General features: G+C 38.0%; 1 protein-coding gene across 5 annotated transcripts in view; it reads right to left on the bottom strand.

Annotated features, from left to right (window-relative positions):
• The window catches only part of DGKB (diacylglycerol kinase beta), a 589,512-nt gene extending 569,017 nt beyond the window's left edge, over positions 1–20,495 (bottom strand). For all 5 annotated transcript variants that reach the window (XM_036246648.1, XM_036246646.1, XM_036246647.1 and 2 more), the window contains exon 1: positions 20,411–20,495. In XM_036246648.1, coding sequence (XP_036102541.1) covers positions 20,411–20,480 — 70 coding nt within the window. In that variant the 5' untranslated portion in view covers positions 20,481–20,495. The remainder of the gene's footprint in view (positions 1–20,410) is intronic.
• Positions 20,496–23,167: the final 2,672 nt, after the last annotated feature.

The raw sequence follows: 23,167 nt of genomic DNA, 5'->3' as shown, positions 1-23,167 counted from the left end.
TATGGTTTCCAATTAACTAAAATTTTATATTAAATAAGCTTGTTGAAATTCAAATTATTTCCATTTAACAAAGATAATTATAAAAAGGAAGCAAATGTTCTTAACAAACTTACAGTTGATTATTGAAAGGATGGTTGGAAATGGGTTGCATATGCTATGGAGGATAGTGGTTCTTCCTTGATATGAAGTATCATATCAGTAAGTATGCTAAGCTGTCTATCCTCTCTGTGAACCTGTTCACCCAAATTTCAGAGAGGTTTATGGCTCTGTTCTAGAGTTAATTATTTAGACATTTACCAAAAAAAAAAAAAGTTTCTTCACATCTAAGTCTATACCAATAGCTACAAAGAATGAAATCTGAAAGTTAAAAACGTTCATTTTTGGCCAGGCTGGTGTGGCTCAGTGGTTGAGAATCAACCCATGCACCAAGAGGTTGCCGGTTCGAGTCCCCGGTCAGGGCACATGCTCAGGTTGTGGGCCCGATCCCCAGTGGGGGGCATGCCGGAGGTGGCCAATCGATGTTCTCTCTCATCGATGTTTCTATCTCTCTCTCCCTCTCCCTTCCTCTCGAACATCAATAAAGAAAAAGAAAAATTTTTAAGTTAACTTTTGTATCAAAGCCCCTACAAACACCCTACCATGACTCTTTCTCTGACACAGAGTACAGATATTTCTCTTCTTTACCTTACATTGATTCATTAGATCCATAATTACTGAGTGTCCATTGTGTGTTAAATGCTATGTTTACATGTTGAATATATATTTGTTTTAAAAAAAAGTAAACTACCTTTAGGAACTAGCCATCATGAAAATAATAAATAACAAAAACAGAAGATGCTTCCCAGCAGTATTGGCATTTAGACTGAGATCTAAATAGATGAAAAGGAAGCTTCCTGGGGGAAAAAAATCAAAAGCAAAATATATCCAGAAAAAGGTAACAGAATATAATAACACTAGTGTGGAAAAGAAAGTGCTGTCAGATAATTCAGTATAGAAAATCAAAAGCTACCCACACAAGTCTTAGAAAGAATGATAGGGAATCTAGATCCCACTTTACATACAATTGGACATTATTTCAAGGTTTTATGCCAGACGGCAACATAGTTGGATTTATGTTTTCCAAATTTCCTCTGGCTTCTCTGTGGAGAATATATTGTAGAGAAACGTGGTCGGGGGGAATGTGGGGTGCAGGAGACCAAGAAGAAGGAGACTCTAGGAATCCAGGAGAGAAACACTCATGGCAGGGTTCATAGTGGAAACCACATAAATTAAGAAAATGGATCAATTATTTCAGAGAACTGACTTCCTGACAGTTTATATGTTGAGAGTGAGGAAAAGATGAGCATTGAGATTGAGTCTTAACTTTTCTTCCAAAGTTATGAAATGGTAATATCACAAATTCAAAGTACAATAACTTAAGGGAGCAACAGAATTAAGTTTTATTTCTTGTTTTATTTTGATGGACAAGAGAATCAAGAATTCAGTTGTGAATCTGTTAAACGTGAAATGTCAATGAGACATCCAGTTGAAGATGTCAACTAGACAGCTGCATATTTAGAGCTGAAGTTGAGAGGAGAAGATTGGGTTAGAAATATACATAGGAAAGTCATTGTCACATATGCGACATTTAAAGCCTTGGAACAGATGATCATAAAAGAAGTGAAAGTTGAGTTTTAGAGGGGAACGTAATCCAAAAACCAGACAGCATTTACAGGACAGTTTTAGGAGAATAATCTACAAAGGAGGTTGAGACAAATAGTCCAGAGACTGGCTAAAAAAGAGGAAATTATGGATCTTCAAAGAAGAGATGTGTTTTAGGAAGGAATAATTGGTCATCTAAGTCAATTAATTTAAAGAGTTCAATTAAAAGAATTAATGAATATTGACATGAAAACATTTACTGGCTTCCCAAATTGTTGAGAGCAGAAGCCAGGCAGATAATGGAAATATATATAGAAAGATGTTTAGTCAAGTCTTATAGAAGGAGTCATTCTAGAGAACACTTGTAGATTGAGAGAAAAATGGAATTATAGAGAGGAAAAGCTATTTTCCCTCCACTTTTCTAGGTTTTCTGGCTGAGACTCCCAGTAATAAAAGACAGACTGTCACAGAAAAACAAAGAGAAGTGCAGGAATATGTACAGGATGGGGCAAAAGAAGGTTTTACTGTTGTTCACATGGAAAATAATGCGATAATTAATAAATAATATAAGAATAAACTCTGTGTTTTTCATACTCGCATCTGTAAGTCTACTTTTGTTCCACCCTGTGTACTTCCTGTATCCATGGGAGATGCTCAGGGAAACTGAGTAACTCTGCAAATGACCATGCCACCTCCTTTAACACCCTTTCCGGATAAAGACACAGGAGAGATGTTGGGGATTTGGGGGAGCCTATCTCTGGAAGGTTACCAAGAAATGCACAGTAAACAAGGTTATTGTACAGATTTCTTTATTAGGGGCCTTTCCCGTGGCTAAGAGTTGCTAGAAATTTGGTCATCCTGTTTCTGGTACAGAGAGGGAGATAACCTTACATGGAGCTTTTCCTTAAAGATGTAAATGTTTCCTACAAAAGGTAACTTTTGGTCTGTTTTCAGAGATTCTCCCATATCTGCAGTTTTTAAAAAATAACCAGCTCAAGATAATCCGTATGCCAACAGGTGTATTTTTTGGTGGAAAGTTCTGCTCCTCTTGAGAGTAGGAGGAATTAAGTAGGTGAAGGCCTGCAGAATAGGGGCAGTCCTTGAGATCAATGGACAAGGGTGTAGTGGCTTAGGAAACCAAGGGCACTGATGACTTTGATTAAATTTAGCTTTAAATCCTAGATCTAGAAATCATATTTCTCTTGTTCTCTCTCTACACCCAGTCACAGACTTAGCCTCTCCTGGTTAATCAATAACCCTCAAGGCAGCAGGAGACATTAACCCACACCGGAATAATGGTCACAGTGTCTGGACCTCTGGCAGCCTCAAGATAACATCTTGACCTAGATTATACTTCAGCTCCTGAGCCCTAAGGTAGAACAATCCCCTGGCTACTTTTCCATGAAATCTGGCAGAGGGATGCGAGGGCAGACTTCAGAACTGTCCTCAAGACCTGAATAAATTATTTATTACCCTTACCTCACCTCCAACCAATCAGCTCCCGACACAACTCCCAACCCCCAATCCACAGTGGCTTGTGATTTTGCCCTGTATAATCTGTAACCCACATCTGTAACCTACATGCCATCTGAGGGTCAGGTCTTCAGAACATTAGCTCCCTGTATTCTGGACTTGCCAATTCAATATTAAACTTACCCTTCCCCCTCCCTAAATTGCAAGCTCCTGTTGGTACACTTCTTTTGTTTAGTGAACACAGGCAAATGAACCCAAGAACTGGGGTCTAATAACACTTAGGAAAGGATAAGCATAAACTACTAAACAACAGATAAAAGTGTTTAAACCTTCCACAACTGTTCTAACAAGCCCAAACCACAAAATAAAGACCTGAAGTTTTCCTTATGCAGCTCTATTCCTAGGAAGATTTATTTTTTATCTCAGAAGTTAGAAACTTTTTCAACTATAATAGTTTTCTACTTATTATGTTAAGTACAGTTGAATAATTTAATCTAGTTTCCAGCTGAATTCACCAAGGATTTAGGTAAGGGTGTATATTTGTGTAGATTCCCTGTACATATTTACTAAATTAGATTTTCTCCTGTTAATGTCTTATGTTATTTTAATTATTTGACCAGCCAAAAGAACTAAGGGATGAATGGGGAAGGTTTTTTTCCCCACACAGTAAAGAAAGGAAGTAAAGGGCTTGAGGAAGAGAAATAGAATGATGAGAAAAATACAGATTAAGAAATAGAGGAAGAAGATGAATCCAACTTGTTTATTTTGAAGAAGGAAAATGGTAGCAAATCTCTTTTTTACATTAATCTTATTTATAGTTAACCTTTTTAAAGTTACCAAATTGACCTAGTCCTTGTCATTCCAGATCATATTACAAAGTTAGATAAAACATAATTTAGGGATCTATTTTTACTGGTTATAAAATCATCTACTTTCAGACTTTTTCATTATCATTATAAATGACCCATTCCACATCGATTTCTCCAACTGAAAAAGCTTGTTTTATGAATGTACAAATTGGAGACAAACTAAGGAAATTATATACCAGGTAAGCAGAAACATAGAGCATTTCTGTAGCTATTGTTCTGTATGCATTCTGAGTTGTATGAAATGCCTGGCACCCCACGGGTTTGAATTTAGCAGCTCCTCTCTAGAACAAGATTGTACTTCAGATGAACTAAGCTATTCAGCTGGTTACTGGCTGATGAAGCCATGCTATCACTCTCCAAAAACGCATTTTAAAAGGTTCATCATTTGGCCCAGCCAGTGTGGCTCAGTGGATGGAGCATCATCCGATGAACTGAGAGGTCCCGGTTCCATTCCCGGTCAAGGCACATGCTCAGGTTGTGGGCCAAATCCCCAGTGGGGGGCATGCAGGAGGCAGCCAATCGATGCTCTCTCTCATCGATGTTTCTATCTCTCTCTCCCTTCCTCTTTCTCTAAAATCAATAAAGACATATTTTAAAAAATAAAATAAAATGCTCATAATTTGAACAAATGATCTAAGCAGTTTCCCTTTTCCTTAAAATGAACTCTCTGTTCAAAACAAAAGTATAACTGAATCGTTGCCTATTGAAAAGTAAAACATAACTGAACACTTACTTCTATATTACATCAACAAAGGGTACACTGTGAGGTGAAGGACCAAACAGCAGAGATGTCTTAAGCTTTCTGACTAATTAATTTCATTTTGTCAATTGCATTAACTCTCCAGTTGCAAACTTCCCTCTGCCCCCTCACTGGAGTGTATATTCCTTCTGCCCTTCTGGCTGCAGCGGCTGCCCCGGGCAGCCTACTGGATTGTGCCTACACTGCTCAGGGGCTCGAACAGCACAGCAGTGTCCAACTTGCTGTAAAAATGAGACAGGCCTGTAAATGCTACTCCAATAACCTGGCTGACCTCATCATGCTTCTGCCTACTAAAGCTTGGAAGGGACTCTGCCTGGGAGAAATGCATCTCTTCATCGAACCATCTGCCCATGACGGTTCATTTTTGTATAAGTCTCTCGCTGCCTTCAAGTGACGCCAAACTCCCTGCCCATCAGAACTATCTCAAGGGTGTTTTAAAGGACACACTGAAAACACTTGGAAAATGACTGATTTCTCAACCCAGCAGCTTCTAAAAAATTAATATACTGCATGTTTCATTTTTTCAGTCATAGCAAACATGTTTATCCTTTATGAATAATTTGATTTCATGGCAGAATGGAATTCCCCGGTCCCTTTATTCATGGTTTTTCTTTGTAGTCTCATTTCTGTTAAGGAGCAAATTTGCTTGTTTATGATTTTTTAAGCTAATGATCACCCAAGGGATAAGATATAAATAGTATAGCAGTGATTAGCTGAATGGATTCTAGACATAGTCTATCTGATTTAAATCATGACTCTCTAATTTAATATCTGTATGACCTTAGGTAACTTATTTAACTTTTCTGAGCTTTAATTTCCTCATTTGTAAAATGGCAATAATAATAATAATAATAATAATTGCTGGCCTCAAAGGGTTGTCATGGCAATTAAATATGTCAACATAGTTAAAGTATAGGTACCTAGAAAAATGTGACCTATAATAAACTCATAAACTCTTAAAAGTGTTAGACATTACATTTGCCATCCCAGATAGGTTGTGGGTGATAATAAACATCAGCATGCAAACATATGGCTTGCCTTAGAAGTCTACTACTTTGAATACTCTAAAACAGACCCAGGATCTGCAGTGAGCCATCTTTTGCCCTCATGGGATGAAGTCATGAATAATAGCTGAACCTGACTACCCAGGACACCAAAATAATGGTCTTGCCAGCTGTGACCTTGCTGAACCCAGGCAGGATACAGCCAAGACACTACAAAGAGCTACAAAAAGAAAATGAAAGGCAAACAGGAGAACAAAGGGCAAAGGAAAAATGAACAAATGTTTTGCCCCATCCTTTGTACCCTAGGTATGTCCTTGGCCAGGTACTCATAGTATTACATTCTTTGTGAAACATGGATTGTGCTTGGACAACCTTCAAAACAATGGATGGAGTTGTAGCATGGGGACAGTTAGAAAAGCTTTACACAGGATTTTTGACTGTGGAATGGCCACACCTTACTTCCAGCATACCATAGGAAGTTCCAGAAGCTTCCACTCTGGCAGTTAAAGTGACAGCAGAGAGATGTAGAGCATTTTGAGATTCAGTGACAACATGGAGACATCTTGGATTCTGCAATAGACCTGCTGAAGGGAAATGAGCTTTGAGGATGCTGTTTCCATTCTGATGCAATTTCTACAGGACCAAACTGTATTATGTGTATTTTTATCATGATGAACCTTCAAAGAAATTTCCTGCAGAAAATACTGTGTAAAGGAACCTGCCATATAATGACTTAGTCCTATTTATTATAGAATGTTTATAAGGATGGTTGGGGATCCTTTATGGAGAAAAAAGATCCATGAAGGATATTGTGTAAATTCCAAGGAAAAATAATTTGAACTATGTACTGAAGAAATCCTAGTTATACAACAAAAACGGGACTCTGGAATACAAATGAAATATGAGGAGGTTAGGATGCCATCTTCAGCCCAGCCAGTGTGGTTCAGTGGATTGAGCATTGTCCCATGGACTGAGAGGTCCCGGTTCAATTCCCGGTCAGGGCACATGCCCGGGTTGTGGGCTCAATCCCCAGTGGGGGCGTGCAGGAGGCAGCCAGTCAGTGTTTCTCTCTCACATCAATGTTTCAATGTCTCTCTCCTTTCCTCTCTCTCTAAAAAATAAAAAAATAAAAATGTCATCTTCAAGGTGGTTTATAGAAGACAATCTGGAGAAATCTGGAGAAAGTGGCAATATCTTTGTGTGCTCAGCTCTGTGCTATTAGTAGTTTAGAAAGCAAATCTCCATTTGGATATGAAAGACCAACATATAGATGTTAAGATCTTGACCAGCTGAACAAGAGAAATTAAAATATATGCAATTCTGTGATACACTAGAAAGTTTTTAGACAGAACACCACAGAGGAGGACTTAATAAAAGAAAACCAGTTGAGACTCGAACAAGATTTGCTAGGGGCAATATAAAGCCCAGTGCCAAGTTCTACTAGCCATCAGTCTCCCCAAGATATCCCTGTGGTTTTTATTAATTCAAGGAGGATCTGTCACGGGTTATGAAGAACCAGGAAAAAAAATAGAAATAGTTGAACAGGCAAGGATCATATACCAACTGAAAAGGTACGTTTGATTGAAAACTGAGATGCTGGTGGCCATGTTAAATAGTTGGAATGAGAACTTCCAATCCTCACCTTCATGAATAGAGGTAGTGTCATAGACAAGCTATGGAATACCCTGAGTCTGCAGCAAGAGCTGGTAAATTATGTTCCCAATACATTCTTTCCTAGAGTTGGATAAAATGCCATTCTATTAGAATCAGTTGGACTATACAATGGAGGCCCCATGGAGCTCCTACCTTACTATACCCTGAGAAAAGTGTAAGCAGTCCAAAGAGTCTGAGCAAACAGAGGAAGAAGAATTATGGGCAGAGTCTCAGGGGACTATTATTAGTAAGTACATCTCTAAGTATTACCATCTACATTTCCTTGAAAGACTGTTGACACAACTCTCTGTGATCTGAATATACACAGTTATCTGCTCCTGGGCTGGCTGCACTGAGGAGCCCCTGAAGAGAATGAAGTTGTCAGAAGAGAATGAGGTCAGAGAAATGGTGTATATGGACCCAGCCCTTGTCACCAGATTAATGTTGGTAACTAGGCTTAATTCTAACTTCTTTTAGGTATTAGCCTATTCTTTGCCTCTTATAGGAGAGATCAACTGCACCTTATCATGCTCCCCTATATGCCTTTTTGCCAACCTGTATGGTCAGATGGAAGTCAAAAGTATCTTGCAAACATTGCCTAATGTCTCAGCCTACAGGCTGTAGTGAAAGAGGGCTAAACAGAAAGTATAAACTTTTTGATACTGCAAGTTTTTAGATATTCAAGGATCTGAAAGAGGGGATGTAAAGGAAACTACAAGGTAGGAGGATGAGTTCTTTCATTTTACGTGAAATGTGGACTCAGAAACACTAGAGCAATATGCAATTACCAGATACATGGACTTTTATCACTGATCATTCTAGGAATATCTATTTCTTTAAGATAAATTATTTGAGGAACTCTTAAATTAATGGCATTGTTTTTTACTTCTCAACACTACGCTTTTTTTTTTTTTTTTTTAATCATACTGGGAGATAAGGTTACATCAGGAAAATTAGGACAGAACTCTATATAATGAAGATGGCATCCAGCAGTTGAAGAAGAAAGAGTTCTGCAAGGTGCCTGCAGCAGAAAGCAACTTTGGAAATGGCAGAAACCATCATTAAATGAAAGGGTACCATATAATAGTGCCTCCTAAAAGCCCTGTGGAGCAGTTATTGCTGCTTCATAAATACTTCTCAGAGATGCTTAGAGCAATGCCTGATATCTTTGACACCTAGGAAGAGAGAAGAGAGTGGCAATCACTAGCATTTAATTTTTCTGACCCAAAAGAGCCCAAGATATTTAAGATGTTAATTTTTTCTTATTCTGGAGTCTGTGATATGAATACAAGAGAGGTAAAAGGGAATATGTGTCTATCCAGAAAACTTTATTTAGAATAATTCTGGCTCATAAGTTTCAAAAAAGCTGGATGCACTAATTTTTTTTCATCATAACCACCTAACTTGACATTGTAATAAACTATTTCAGTAGTCACATAAAACTATATTCATGCAATAACCAGAATGTATCTTCTGTTTCATAAGTGCTGGAGGATGCTTTTCATTACAGACTACCTCCTTGAATATCTTTTAACCAAGAGCTTTTAAGAGCCAATTTCTAGAGAAAGATTTTCATATGGCAGAATTTTTTTTTAATACCATGACTAATCTATAATATACATAGGGAAACTATAAATCGGTATTATTTGGCTGAATTTTTTAAACATCTGGGAGACTTTTCTGTTCAACTCAAAATATTTTACTCTTGATTTTTAAGTAAAAGCTTTGGTTTCCCACTGACATCAGTAAGGGGGTAGGATTCAAAGGACAGTGGATTATCTTAAATTAGTAAGAAACTAAGTTGAAAAAGTTCTAGAGTCATTTACTATTTGGCAGTTGAAGCAGTTCAAACAGTAACACATTCTTCCTGAAAGACACTTATGACACTGGGCAGGAGTCAACAGCATCCTCAACATTCATTAAGTTGCAAGTTCTCAAAGCAGTCTACAAAAAAAAAGGGGACTCTGCCTGGATTGAAGCTATTTGTTCCCTTCTCCCAAATTCTTCCTATCTGTATTTATTCTATAACAAAGCACTAAAAAATAAGTTAATAGTGGTAGTTACTTGCAATGTCTGCATTTTAAGAGAATTTCTTGAATAAAACTTCAAAATTAAGCCTGTTTTTTATGTGAAATCTCAAAAATAACAACTAAATGAAATTTTCTTAATCTTCCCTATATGAATAAAGAAAAGTAGGTGAGTCTTCCTCTACCTTAAAATTGTAGGGCACAAATAAGATGACCTGAAAACCTAGTGGGAGGTCAAAGGGAAAGAAAGGAGGTCAGAAACCAAGACATGAGACTTCTGGGCATCATTTGAGGTTCCCTGTCTATGGACTGAACAGCAATCTGCTGGGAAAATATCTATTTTCATCAATCTCTGGACTACTGATTAGGGTGGTAAAAACTATTATAAGCTTGTATTTATTGGAGACAAATCTCAATGTTTTATGTTTCTGCAGGTTTTACAAGTAGAAATACAGACTATTTTTATTCCAAGCTATCATTTCAAGGATTTTTTATAGTAGAAAACCCTGAAAAACATAGATTGCAACCCCTTCTTGAGCAAAATGTACATTTGTTCACTATCCATTATCAAAGACTCAGGTTCCCAAAATTTGGGTTTTCTCTTCTCTAACTGCACTCACTTCTTGTACAGAGGTCACCTGGCCCTCTTCTCGTTTCCCTGTGGGAACGGAAGTAGGGGAGCCAGTAAAAACTTGAGGTTCATGCTGTTTGCTATGACATGATTAGCAAACTCCTTTTTCTCTGATCTAAAAGTCTCAAGGACTTCGAGCATCGTGGATCCATAGCAAGCTAATGCATCACATGGCAAGCAGGGTAAAATCTGAGACCCACGACAGTTATGGCAATGTTCTTTCTTATAAAATACATTTCTTCATATGAGAAAATAATTCTTGTACCTGACGGTGCTTTGAGAATGCTTTGAAAGAGGCAATAGAATTTGAAGATAACTGATTTAAGAGGTTAAAGAAGTAGAAAATTGGGCCACCACAGCAGGAGGGTATTTCTCACATAGTCCCATGGAAGCAAAATGTAAAATTCAATAAATAATGAAATCATAAATATGTATTTTGGAGAAGCAGAGATATTGAACTACATAAGAAGGAAATAGTAGGAGGATAACTCTGAACATTTTATGGATAATAACAAGGAAAGCAATAATTAACTTATGTATGGTGGTTAGCAGTTTACAAAGTATTTCCACACATACTATTTTATTTGAGTCTTACAACAATCTTGTGAGATAAGCTTTATTATGTCCTTAATTACACAGTTGAGAAAATTAAAGTTAGAAGGTTATGTAACTTGCTAAAGGCCAAAACTAATATGCTAAGAAGATAAACATTAGAGATGAACTTAAGACAATTGAATAAAATACAAATAAAAATCAGGATTTGGCCATAACCTCAGAATCTTTCATCATGAGTTATTTTCCCATTTGCGCCCTAATAAATATGTCTTTCTCTCCTATCTGAAAGAACAAAATCTTTCTTTTTACCCTATTCACTTCATACACACACACACACACACACACACACATATGTATACACACACACACTGGTATATTATTTAGTCATGAGAAAGAAGGACATCTTGCTATTTGTAACAACCTGGATAGATCTTGAATACATTAGGCTAAGTAAGTCAGAAAAGAGAAAGTCAAATACTGTAAGATCTCACCTATATGTAGAATCTAAAACAAAAAACTCATAGACACAGAGAACAGATTGGTGGAGGCTCAAGGCTCAAGGTGGGGGCAGGGGAGAAGGGGGGTGAAATGGATGAAGGTGGTCAAAAGGTACAAACTTCCAGTTATAAGATAAATAAGTCCTGGGGGTGTCATGTGCATCACGGTGACTAGAGTTAATAATACTATAGTGTATACTTGAAAATTCCTAAGAAAATATATCATAAAAGTTCTCATCACACGCACAAAAAATTATAACTGCGACGCTAATGGATTTTAACTCAATTTATTGTGCCACTCATTACACAAAATATCAAATTATGTTGGACACCTAAAACTAATACAATGTGATGTCAATTATACCTCAATTTTTTAAAAATCTTTCAAATGCTACAGAGAATGTACTTCATTGCTTTATCATCACTTGCCACATTATTTGTCTCTCAATAAATAAACTAAGCTCTTTCATTAAGAGCATCACAATATTCATTTCTGTGCCAAACACTGTCTAAGAGTAAATGATACTAAATATGTTGGCAAAGTAATGACCAATGAGTAAAAGTAAGTTTCTCTAGTGTGCATACTTGTGTGTGTGTGTGTGTGTGTGTGTTCTTCCACTATAATGGGGATGAGGGTGGCAACTAAGAAAACGACCACTGAATAACAACCTTTAACTTATAACTGAGGTAAGAATATAATTCAATACGTATGAATATAGTGATAACTTTTGTTATAATTTGTCTTACAAATCTTAGTGATAGAAACAAGAGTTATAACTTATAAACAGAGAGTATTCTCCTCCTTTTACAGATGAGGAAACAGAAGTTTCAAAAGACTGTGATGGCTTGCCTAATGTTCCAAAGTAAATGACAGGTTATATTTTGCTTGTGTGATACCGGCCACATTAGTAGTTTCCACCAAATATTTCACTTCTGTCCCGACCCTGAGCTGACAGAAGGAACGCAATTTCTCTGCTCCACCACAGTTAGATGTGGTCATGCGGCTGGCTGGGGCCAAAGAAATGTGAGCGAATCATTCATTTCGGGGGAGAGTCTGAGGAGCCAGCACCCAGTCACAAGCTCTCCATTTCTCACGGCCGCCGCATCTGCCAATTCTTAACCTTGATGACTCCTCCATCTGACAGGTACTTGATCGAAGACAATGTGAAATTAAACCCTTTACTGACTCAGATTTGGCAACATAATATGAGCAAGAAATAAATGTCTATGTGGTTTCGCCACCGAGATTCTGTGAATTTTTCAACCATAGCCTAATTTGGCTCACCTTGCCCAATACATCACGAAAGTCCTAACTTCAATATTGAAGTTGATTCGATCATAAATCTTAATGAAACTGTCCTTTTGTCAAGTTAAACACATTGAAAAAAAAAAAGGTGCTTAAAATCATTGAAAACTGGGTCTTTTTAGGATGCTAAAGTAATGAAAATGTAGACATTCATAATGGTTACTTTTTATATTACTGCAAGACTTAGACATTGAAAAAAATTGAGGCATATGGACCCAGAGAAGCCACCAATGGGATATTCAGTCTGAAACCATACAGCAAATAGGAACCAAAGCCAGAGATGAGGCAAAAAAGATAATGCAGCCAACATACACTGCAGAAAGAAAATCTGGGTCGGAGCCAGGAACTGCTTAGTTAATCAGTGTGAATCAGAAGAAACAGGGTCGGAAATGAGAGACACGTGTTGCCTAAAATAGAGTCCAATTTCAGACCAAGTGTCAGGGCAAAGCCAACGTTCTAAGTAGTAGAAATGGGTAGACCTAAATCAAAGGAAAAACAAGAGTCCTCATTGGACATTTAGCTACCCCAGTCATCACCATCATGATGCTAACATAACAATAATACATTGAGTCCTGGGCACTTGACCTACATCTTCACATCAATCAGCATTGCATCCTAGGACACAGGTGAGGAAACTAGCTGTACATCGCAGCACTCGAACTCAAACCCAGTTCTCTGACCGAATCATGTGTTCTCAGCCACTCTGCCAAATGACCGTGCCATTTATTTTTATATTTTGTACAAAGTGAGTAATTATCAGTACACAATTTGGCCTCCCAAAATAGAGCCAATGTGTCACAGGGCAAAGGCCAAAAGTAAAAGCTAATCCCTGCAAGACAAATTAGAAAGAGGGCTAGTAAGTCATCTAAATATGTTTAACAATAAATTGAAGATAGGCACATGAGAGGTGGTCAAGTCTCTCACCCTCCGCTCTCCTCCTCCCATCTGGTGTGAGTCAAGCGCAGATCATATCTCAAAGACACAATCAGATCATCATGCAAGAGGGTGGAATTTCTTGGAAAAGAAAGAACTTTACTACGTTTTGAATTACAGTTGCTTCATGACTTTTTTCCCTCTCATCTCTCTGTCTCCTTCCATGGATTTCATAAAGGAAGAAGGAGGGAAGTTTCAGGCACAGGAGGAACGAGTATGGGTAGAATGCAGGAATATGCCTCTACTTAATCAGAGCATCACTAAGATTAACATCATCAAGTCCAATCTACCAGGATGACAGCCCAGAAAGACATTAGGGGGCAAGACCACCGTTAGCAGCCATGCTTCCGTGCTTTGCCCTGTATGCAAAAACGCTTGGAGAGACAGCTGTGGCCGACGGAGATAGCAGGACCTGACTCCCGAACTCCAGATTCCTGTATTTTGGAAGCATGATTAATTAACCATTATTTAATATACTGATCTTCATTAAGAACTATAAAGTGATAAACCTCAGAGTGAAGGGGAGCAGAGGGGTTGGGAGGAGATCAACCAAAGAACTTAGGTGCATATATGCATAACCAACGGACACGGAAAATAGTTTGAAGAAAGCAGGGAAGAGGAGGTTGATGGGAGAAAAGGAGGGACATCTGTAATATTTTCAACAATAAAGATTTTTTAAAAGCCCAGCTAGTGTGGCTCAGTGGATTGAGAGGTCCCAGTTCAATTCCTGGTCAGAAATGCCCAGGTTGCGGGCTTGATCCCCGTAGGGGGTGTGCAGGAGGCAGCCAATAGATGTTCCTCACATTGATGTTTCTATCTCTCCTCGTTTCCTCTCTCTCTTAAAAAAATAAATCAATAAGGACGTATTGAAAGAAAGAGACATAAATAAATGGTTACTGTTTTGATCTTTGTTATCACTTATCTTGCCATGGCAATGGGCCAGGTAATCTGCCTGAAAGAGGTTTGCCTCCCTCTAAGGATTTTTATGAGTAATAAATAAATACTTGTATATTGTTATGGTGCTAACACTCTATGATTCATTACGATGCTGATTTTGTCTCATGAAATCCTACAACACTTTGAGGTGGGATTTCACTCTTTCCAGTGAGAACGCTGAGGCTCAGGCAGTTGATGTAACATTGTCAAGGTCATACCCCTGGTAAGTAGGTGTGGCCGCTGTACAGCACTGTCAAATATTAGTTTGCTCACAAAGCCTGTGTTCTTTCCACCAAGCCAGGCAGTGTGCTTCTCTCCAATGGGGGAAAAAAATTATACAATGGGTCCAAAATTAGGCTCACTGGTCCTCATTGAAAAGAACAAGTTCATCATAATTTTGCAATGCCAGCTGCTATAAACAGTATGAAATTTATGAATGTTTGAAAGTGTTCCCTCCGTAATAACCCAGTATTTTTCTAAAGTAATTTACATGCTATGCAACACACTTTATATAGCAAATATAAAGCTAATCCTAAGTGACAATATGTGGGCAGATAATGGATCACTTGAAAAATACCGTGCAGATTTTACATAGAAAATATTGTTATTCATGAAAAGATTCAGAGTTTCTTAAACCTTCGCTGTGGCATGAAACCACAGTGGGAAACACTGACAAACTAATAATGTGATAAGCTCAATTCTCTGCATGGCGGGAGTGAGAGCTATCTTAAAACTATAGTTGGGATGACTTTGTATAAAGTGGAAACAAAAATTATACTCCTCTCCCACATATCAATGGAAATCTTTCCCATGGAGTGACTCAGCCTGAAACCCTAAATAGGAGCATGGTCTCAGCATGCAGTAGGAACCTCAGCAGGCTCCCGATTAGCTGCCTTCAGTATTTGTGGGGACAATACAGAACCAAGGCTGCCAAGAGCACCAGAAGCTTCTACCTTGTGGGAAAAATCTCATCTTGTAACAGAAAATAAGACACTGACTCAATGCTCCAAAATGTGGCACTTTTCTACTTGAGGAGCAACAATACGTGCCAATAGCCCACATAAAAATCTTACTCTCTCTCTATTAAAATAATAAACAGTTATATCATTAACAACTTGCCAGGCAATGTTCTTACTTGGCATGTATTAACTCGTTCAATTTAATACAATTCTTGACATATTTATTGTTTTCCCCATTTCACTAGTGTGGAAAATGGGACACGGTGGTGTTAAGTTACTTTCCCAAAGTCAGAAACCTAAAATATGGTAGGACCAGGATTTGAACACGAGCTGTCTGACATGCTAGCTGCTGCCTAACCAGGAATACTGGGCCAATATCACTCTCTTTTTTTTTTTTTTTTTTAATTTTAGAGAGAGAAAGGGAGAGGGAGAGATAGAAACATCGATGAGCAAGAACATCGATTGGCAGCCTCCTGCATGTCCCCCACTGGGAACTGGGCCTACAACCTGCGCATGTGCCCTGACCGGGAATTGAACCGGCGACCTCTTGGTGCCTGGGTCGATGCTCAACCACTGAGCCACACTGGCTGGGCCCAATATCAATCTTTTTATCCCAATAAACCATGAGAAAAGCCTAGAAGTTGAGAAATCAGTTATAGTTGCAGAGTATAGTGGGTGATGTTAATTATATGTTAAATGAATATGTTAAAGCCCCATCCCCAATGTGAAGGGTCTTTGGAAGGTCAGTGGGATTAGTGAGGTCATGAGGGTGGAGTTCTGATTAATTAATGGATTGGTGCCCTTTTAAGAGTTCCTGGAGAGCTTGTTGCTCTTCTTTTGCTCTTTCCATTATGTGAGGATACAAATAGATGACATTTTGCAACCCAAGAGAAGGTCCTTATCAGTACCCAACCATGCTGGCACCCTGATCTGGGACTTTGAAAAATACATTTTCTGTTGTGTACAAATCACCCAACCTGTGGTATTTTGTGATAGCAGCCCAGACGGGGTATATTGTGGCAATTGCAGAGAGAATCCAAAATCACATGACTTAGGAAAATGATATTCTCTAGGTTAAACTTGAATAATTTGGTTTTGTTGGGGTACATGGTCCATGAGCTTATTCAACTTGACCTAGATTTCCACAGCCCCCCACCATCCCCCAAAAGCACATACAACACTAATTTGATATATACCACACATAGTCTTAGTATAAGTGAAAACTTAAATCAATAACCTGTTTTTTTATCTGTCATCCTATACATATAAATAATTTCTTATTGAAAATGACAAAACAATTAACATCCAGAAAGCACGCCGAACATGCAACTTTTGTAATAGAGCATGGATGAATGTCACTTTGCTGCTACTGCACCGCAGCATGGGAATCTGGTCCTTAAACACTGCAGACAAGCAGATTGTTTGTACTAAAACATGGAAAATAGATGACTTTTGTCATCATCGGGATGATAAATGTGTTTCCAGTTATATTTGGACAGTGAAAATTTATGACATGAGGATACATTCTAATCATGATAGTCTTTGATTCTTAATTATATAGGAAACTTCATGGTACAATAATTTTTAACATTTTTTATCTCACGGTACACATGAACTAATTACTAAAATTCTCTGGCAAACAAACAAACAAACAAACAAACAAACAAAAAAAAAAAATATATATATATATATATATATATATATATATATATATATATATATCTTTTGCTTATCTGAACAACAAATAATTTTGATTCATTCAGATGGCTATTGTATCAGCTGTTGTCATTGGACAATCTAAGGGAAAAGAGGTCAGTGCCCCAACTCAGTGGTTACCTATTGCATGTTGGAAAACCACTATCATGGAGGATTAGATCTAGCACTTTTTATGTCGTCTTAGTTATTTAAAAAAGAATAGCAATCCTTGTGATCATGGAATTTGCACTATTTTTTTATTCACAGTTAGTTAATTTGTCTTCTCATGAAATCCATTTTAATACTGTTCTTACATTTACCATGTTACTTCTTCTTTTTTTTTTTTTTTATCCTCACCCGAGGACATTTTCCCATTTTTTTGTTCAGGTAGAGTGGGAGGGAGAGAGAGGAACAGAGAGAGAGAGAGAAACATCAATGTGAAAGGAACACATGGAGTGGCTGCCACCCACACAACCGACCAGGGCCGGGGACAAACTGCAACCGAGGTACGCGCCCTTAGCGGGAACCGAACCCGGGTCTCTCAGGACCGCAGGCCGACGCTCTAACCGCTGAGCCAAACTGGCCAGGGCTACCATGTTCTTCTTACTACCAATTTATTGAATGCTCATTAACCTTTACCTCAATATGTTACAACTTCTACATTTATGACAATTGTCATTACTTGTCTTGGGCATTTACAAAATTGATTACTAAATCAAGCATTCTTGATATAATTAAATTTACCCCCATATTTCCTAGCCACTAAAAGTAGCAACCTATGATATATTTGAGACTGTTGTATTAAATTTTGTTTACCAATTCAAATGGAATTTGAAATATCTGATTAATAGTAATTGTAAATTATATCTGATTATGGCAATAGTTTATTTTATATTAATGCTTCCTATAAGACATTTTTCCTATAAGCATCGAAAGACTGGAAAACATATTTTAATAATCAAGCCAAGTTCAACAAACATAAATCAAATTAATTGTTTCCTTTTCTTGGGGGATTGTGTCACCAAAATTCCCCATCAATCTTTAGCTCTCAATTCTCATATTTTATTATTTACCAAGCTCTTCTCTGTTCATTTTAATCTGAAGCTCCCCTTTTCTAGTCATCTTTCATCATCCATCCACACGATTTAGTCCATTTCAATAGCCCACTGGCCATTACCACATACCATTCTCATAGTTGTCCAATTAAACGTTCTGAAGCATAGCATTGTTCGTGTGACTCTACCCATAAACCTTACAATTACTCCTCACTGCCTAACTCAATTTAGCATTGTATAATTTGATTCCATGTCATTTTTACAACTTGTATGGCTAAATGTGGCCACACCATCTCTCCTCCTCAAATATACGCTGAATATCCCTTTATATCTATATCATTTTCTTCTTCATTTACCTTAAACCTATATTTCAAGAACCATCTCAAATCCTACTTCCATGAAGACTTCCCTTTCCTCATCTTGAATTGACTACTTAAGCCCTACAGAACCCCCAACTTTGTCTGTGGCACTTAAAATATTCGGCCTAGAGTCCAGCTGATGTGGCTCAGTGGTTGAGCATCGACCCATGCACTAAGAGGTCGCCGGTTCAATTCCCAATCAGGACATATGCCCAGGTTGTAGGCATCCCCAGTGGGAGGCATGCAAGAGGCAGCCAATCGATGTTCTCTCTCATCGATGTTTCTACGTCTCTCTCCCTCTCCCTTCCTCTCTCTAAAAATCAATAAAGGAAGAAAAAGAATGAAAATATTCTGCCTATAAATAAGAGTCCATTCGTTTTTAGCCTTCATTAAACTGCAAATTCCTTGAAGGGAAGGTCCATATCTGTTCATATTTGTATTTCCTGCAACACCAAGCAGAATATTATCCCTCAAGAAGATGCTCAGAAATCTTTACTTGGTTTTTGGATATAACACAAAGAGTATATAAAAATTGGAAGCCATCAGTAAATCATCTTTAGTCAATTTAGAAATTATTGAGTGTAGGAATGTAGACAAGAATTTAGGTATCCTTAGCTAAATTTTCTTTATATGATAAATGAGTAAATTGTACTTTCAGTGACTGAAAACAGTTTTTGATAGGAGGACCTTATTTTGATGTCAAAAATTCATGACCCCCCCTCTTCCATACGATAGTTGTATTTTTATTATTACTGACTACAAATAATGCGCATGTTCTAATGGATTTACGACTCCCTGGAAAATACCCAGCCATACTCGTACACCCTCCCCCAGAGTACTGCAGCCCTCAAGTTAGGCAAGCCCAAGAAAACCTGTGAGGTTGCACTTTGCAGATACGATGCGCTGTTTATGAATGTTCCTGACTAATAATATGTACCTCGTAAATATGTTATTATTCACTACTGCCATTACATTTATTTCTTATTATTCTAAATTCCTCTTCTGTGTGGCACCGTTTTCTCTGGCTCTCCTTCCTATTCGCCAAGCTTGGCTCCCACTTATCTCCCCCGGGCCATCCCTCCTCTCTGCGTTATCCTCACCAGCTGCTGCAGATGTGGCCTTTCCCACTGTTACGTGCCACTGGCTCTTTTTCGCTTTGTAGGTCTTGCATTTTATTCTCCCAGCACCATGTTATTCCCTCCACTCACCATTTTGACTACCGTCTCTATAGATTATTTTCTCTCTACTCATCATCTTCCAAACCTTTTAGTGCCTCCTATTTATTAGCGGCTTCCTTTTTTTCTCTTCAGTACCTTGACCCAGTTGCTATTTGTGTATATCGCTGAAACTCATTTTGTGAACCGGACATATTCTTGAAAATCTATGGTTAAAAACAAGCTTCTTATAAGTAAAAGCTTATCTTGTACATATAAGGAAACTTAATATTTTAAAATACCCCACTATAAAGCAAATTACTATGGCTTAACTCTTCTATAAATACACACACTAAGCAAGTTGTCCAAAGGCCTGGCGACTCTTCCTTTTTTACAACCTCGAAAGCCAACTCCATCACGTGTCTGTGACTCCAAACTGCCAGTCCTGTTTGAAATGTCAGGCTGACAAACAGGAAAACATCTCACATTTCCCCTTCCTCCTGATCTCTATGAGTCATCAAGTAGAATGCCATTTTCTTTTTCTCCTTTTATTTCCTGATACCTGTCTTTCTGTTCTTCCTTTTGCCCTTGTTCTTGTCTCGCGTCTCTCCAGTCTCCACTCTCCCAGACGCTACTTCTATTACAGGTGGAGCTTTTCCAACTTTAATTTTGTATCGAGCATGCTAGTTCCTTTTCTTCCAGAGTTGATGTTTGATTTCAGTTCACCTTTTCCTTTGTCTTACGCCTAAAAGGTAGTCTGCAGTCGATCTACTCGCGAACACAAAAGACTCACCTACCTCCATCCCAATACTGATCATAATCTGTAATCTGCTCCTGTAAATCAATCATCCCTTGTTTCACACAAATGCCAAGTGACATGATATTATCAATATGAATACTTACACTCAGCGTATTTCTGAAGTTGAGAAAATTCTGAGGGGCTCAGGTGGGCCCATTTTTCCTGGTTTGTCATGATGGCGGTGAGGTCTCTTACATACCAGATGAGGAATTCTTTATTCAGGAGTTTGGCAGAATCCTAGGCTTCAGATTTTCCACCAGGCATGTTTCATGATAAAATACCTCAAGCTTTCAAAATATGTGATCTGTCAACAGGAAACCACCGTGGATGTTAGTTTGTAGTTTCAATAATGCATTAAAGCACTGCAAAAAAAAGAAACAGAAAGATCAAAAGATTAGCATTGTTGCACCAAGAAAACCACTGACAAGTTATAGAATGTTAAGAACTTTTAGTTCCTAAATATTGTATTTTAAACTTTTTCTATTTTGCACAGTATCCAAACTTCAATTGTTCATTGATTCTTTAATGGCATTAACGTACATTTCCTAATGCCACTTCATAGAAATAAATATGATTGAGATTACAAGATGTCAAAGATAGAATTTTAAGTCTAGATTCATAAAAATATTTTTTTGGTTCAACTTTATAAACTCCACATTTGAAGAGTTGACAAGGGCGTCATTTTTATCAACCTGAATTTATCAATTCTTTACCATCTAAACAAACATAATATAAAAAATTTCTAGACCTAAGTTATTAGAAGGGCTACCTAGCTCTATAGCTCCTTGCAATACAATTGACTAGTGTATGAAATTGCCAACAATGCTTTGGAATAGTGCTCAGTAGTAACACAAATATTCAAAATCATGCAAATAAATCCTGGAGAATCATATAAATTATTTTGCTTCTAGAAATAAAATAGAGAGAATTATTTTTCCCTGGCTGATGTGGCTCAGCTGGTTGAGCATAGCTTCATGTACCAAAAGGTTGCTGGTTAGATTGCCCGTCAGGGCCCATGCCCAGGTGGAGGGCTTGATCCCCAGTAGGGGGCGTGCAGGAGGCAGCCGATTGATATGAAACACTGATGTTTCTCTCTCTCTCCCTCTCTCTTTATTTCTCTAAAACTAATAAAACACATATTTTTAAAACAATAAAAAATTTTAATTTTATCATTTTAAAAAATTTCAATAAAATTTACCAAATTAAAGCAAATCCCAAATGACTGACAGACTTGCATCATGACAGTAAATGATACGATTTTGAATCATGTTTACAAATACATCCCTAGGTTGTCAGGAATCTATATGCTACATCGACAAAGGCAAAGCAAGTGAAAAACCATGTGGTTTCAACTTTTTATCAGAGACAATAATCAGTTGCTCAGAAATCAACCAGATTGGCAGTATGATTGTTACAGATAGAGAAAATGAAGTATTTAGAAACAATTACTTAAATTGTTTATGCAATTTTATGATTAGAAGACAGATGCCACTACCTAAAGCTATGGCACCTTTATTTGGTCTTGGTCCCTAACCTTTTTCTACATCTCTTTACTGCTCTCCATTATCAACCCCAGAACCTCATTGTCATGGCTTGTCATCTTTGCCTTAGAAAACTGATCTCGTTGGTCCCATCTGTTCAGGGTTTCTGCACTCACTTTTACATGGTGACGGTTTTCTATTTGATGAGAAAGAAATTAAGACTCGGTTGTGTTAACAGAGGCCAAATTACTGGATCACTTTTTCCTCCTAGGGGATGCTCTTGCGTCAGCATTATGACTTTGGGAAAGCAATGCACACTGAAAGAAACGGAAATGTGTGGTGGACATTTCCTTGTGTCTTCTGCCTAGTTTCTTCCTTCACACTGATTTCAATCCACTTCTTTATCTCCAGTTACATGCAGGTGTGGTGAGACTTGTTCTAAGGTGTCCTGTTCTCGCGTCCGAAGGGAGACAGGTGATCTGGTCACCTTCAGCATGTTAGACTTTGCCTCATGGGGCCTCCAATGTTGGGTGGAGTGATTTAAGGACAAAGTGGAAGTAGTTGTACCTAAATACTTATAATAACTGGATACCTGTCCATGTCTGAGACTGACTCTCCAGCTTCTTGTCAGTTCTGGAAGCAAGTAATACTCTTTTAATAAGTGATAAAATGGGCAAAAACAGTTTCTGCTTCCTACAACACAAAAATTTTAACTTATGATAATGACAGTTTATTCAAAAATGTTTTCTGAGCCCGGCCAGTGTGGCTCAGTGGTTGAGCATCGACCGAGAGGTCACCGGTTTGATTCCCAGTCAGGGCACATGCCTGGTGGTGGGCCCAATTCCCAGTGGGGGGCATGCCGATTGATGTTCTCTCTCATTGATGGTTCTATCTCTCTCTCCTTCTCCCGTCCTCTCTCTCTAAAATCAATAAAGGAAAAAAGAAGAAGAGCCCGGCCGATATAGCTCAGTGGTTGAGCATCAACCCACGTACTAGGAGGTCACCGGTTAAATTTCTGGTCAGGGCACATGCCCAGGTTGTGGGCCAAATCCCCAGTGGGGGGCATGCGGGAAGCGGCCAATGTTCTCTCTCATTGATGTTTCTAGCTCTCTCTCCCTCTCCCTTCCTCTCTCTCTAAGATCAATAAAGAAAAAAAAATTTTTAAGTAAAAAAGAAAAAAGAAAGTGTTTAAAAAAAAAAAAGTTTTATGAGCTCCTCAGTATACCAGAAAACATTCTAGGCTCTGGGAATACAAAGAGATCAAAATACAGAAAAGAAAAGAAGAAGGCTAATTTCAACAACAGCGTTATCTAGAGTTCACAGTATGCATGGCTCAATCCGGACAGCATGTGTGTGTTAGATCACTGTCTTCACGAAATG

Source organism: Molossus molossus, unplaced genomic scaffold (genome assembly GCF_014108415.1).
Source record: "Molossus molossus isolate mMolMol1 unplaced genomic scaffold, mMolMol1.p scaffold_m16_p_7, whole genome shotgun sequence".
NCBI classification, from domain to species: Eukaryota; Metazoa; Chordata; class Mammalia; order Chiroptera; family Molossidae; genus Molossus; species Molossus molossus.
This window is presented reverse-complemented; position numbering and strand designations above follow the sequence as displayed.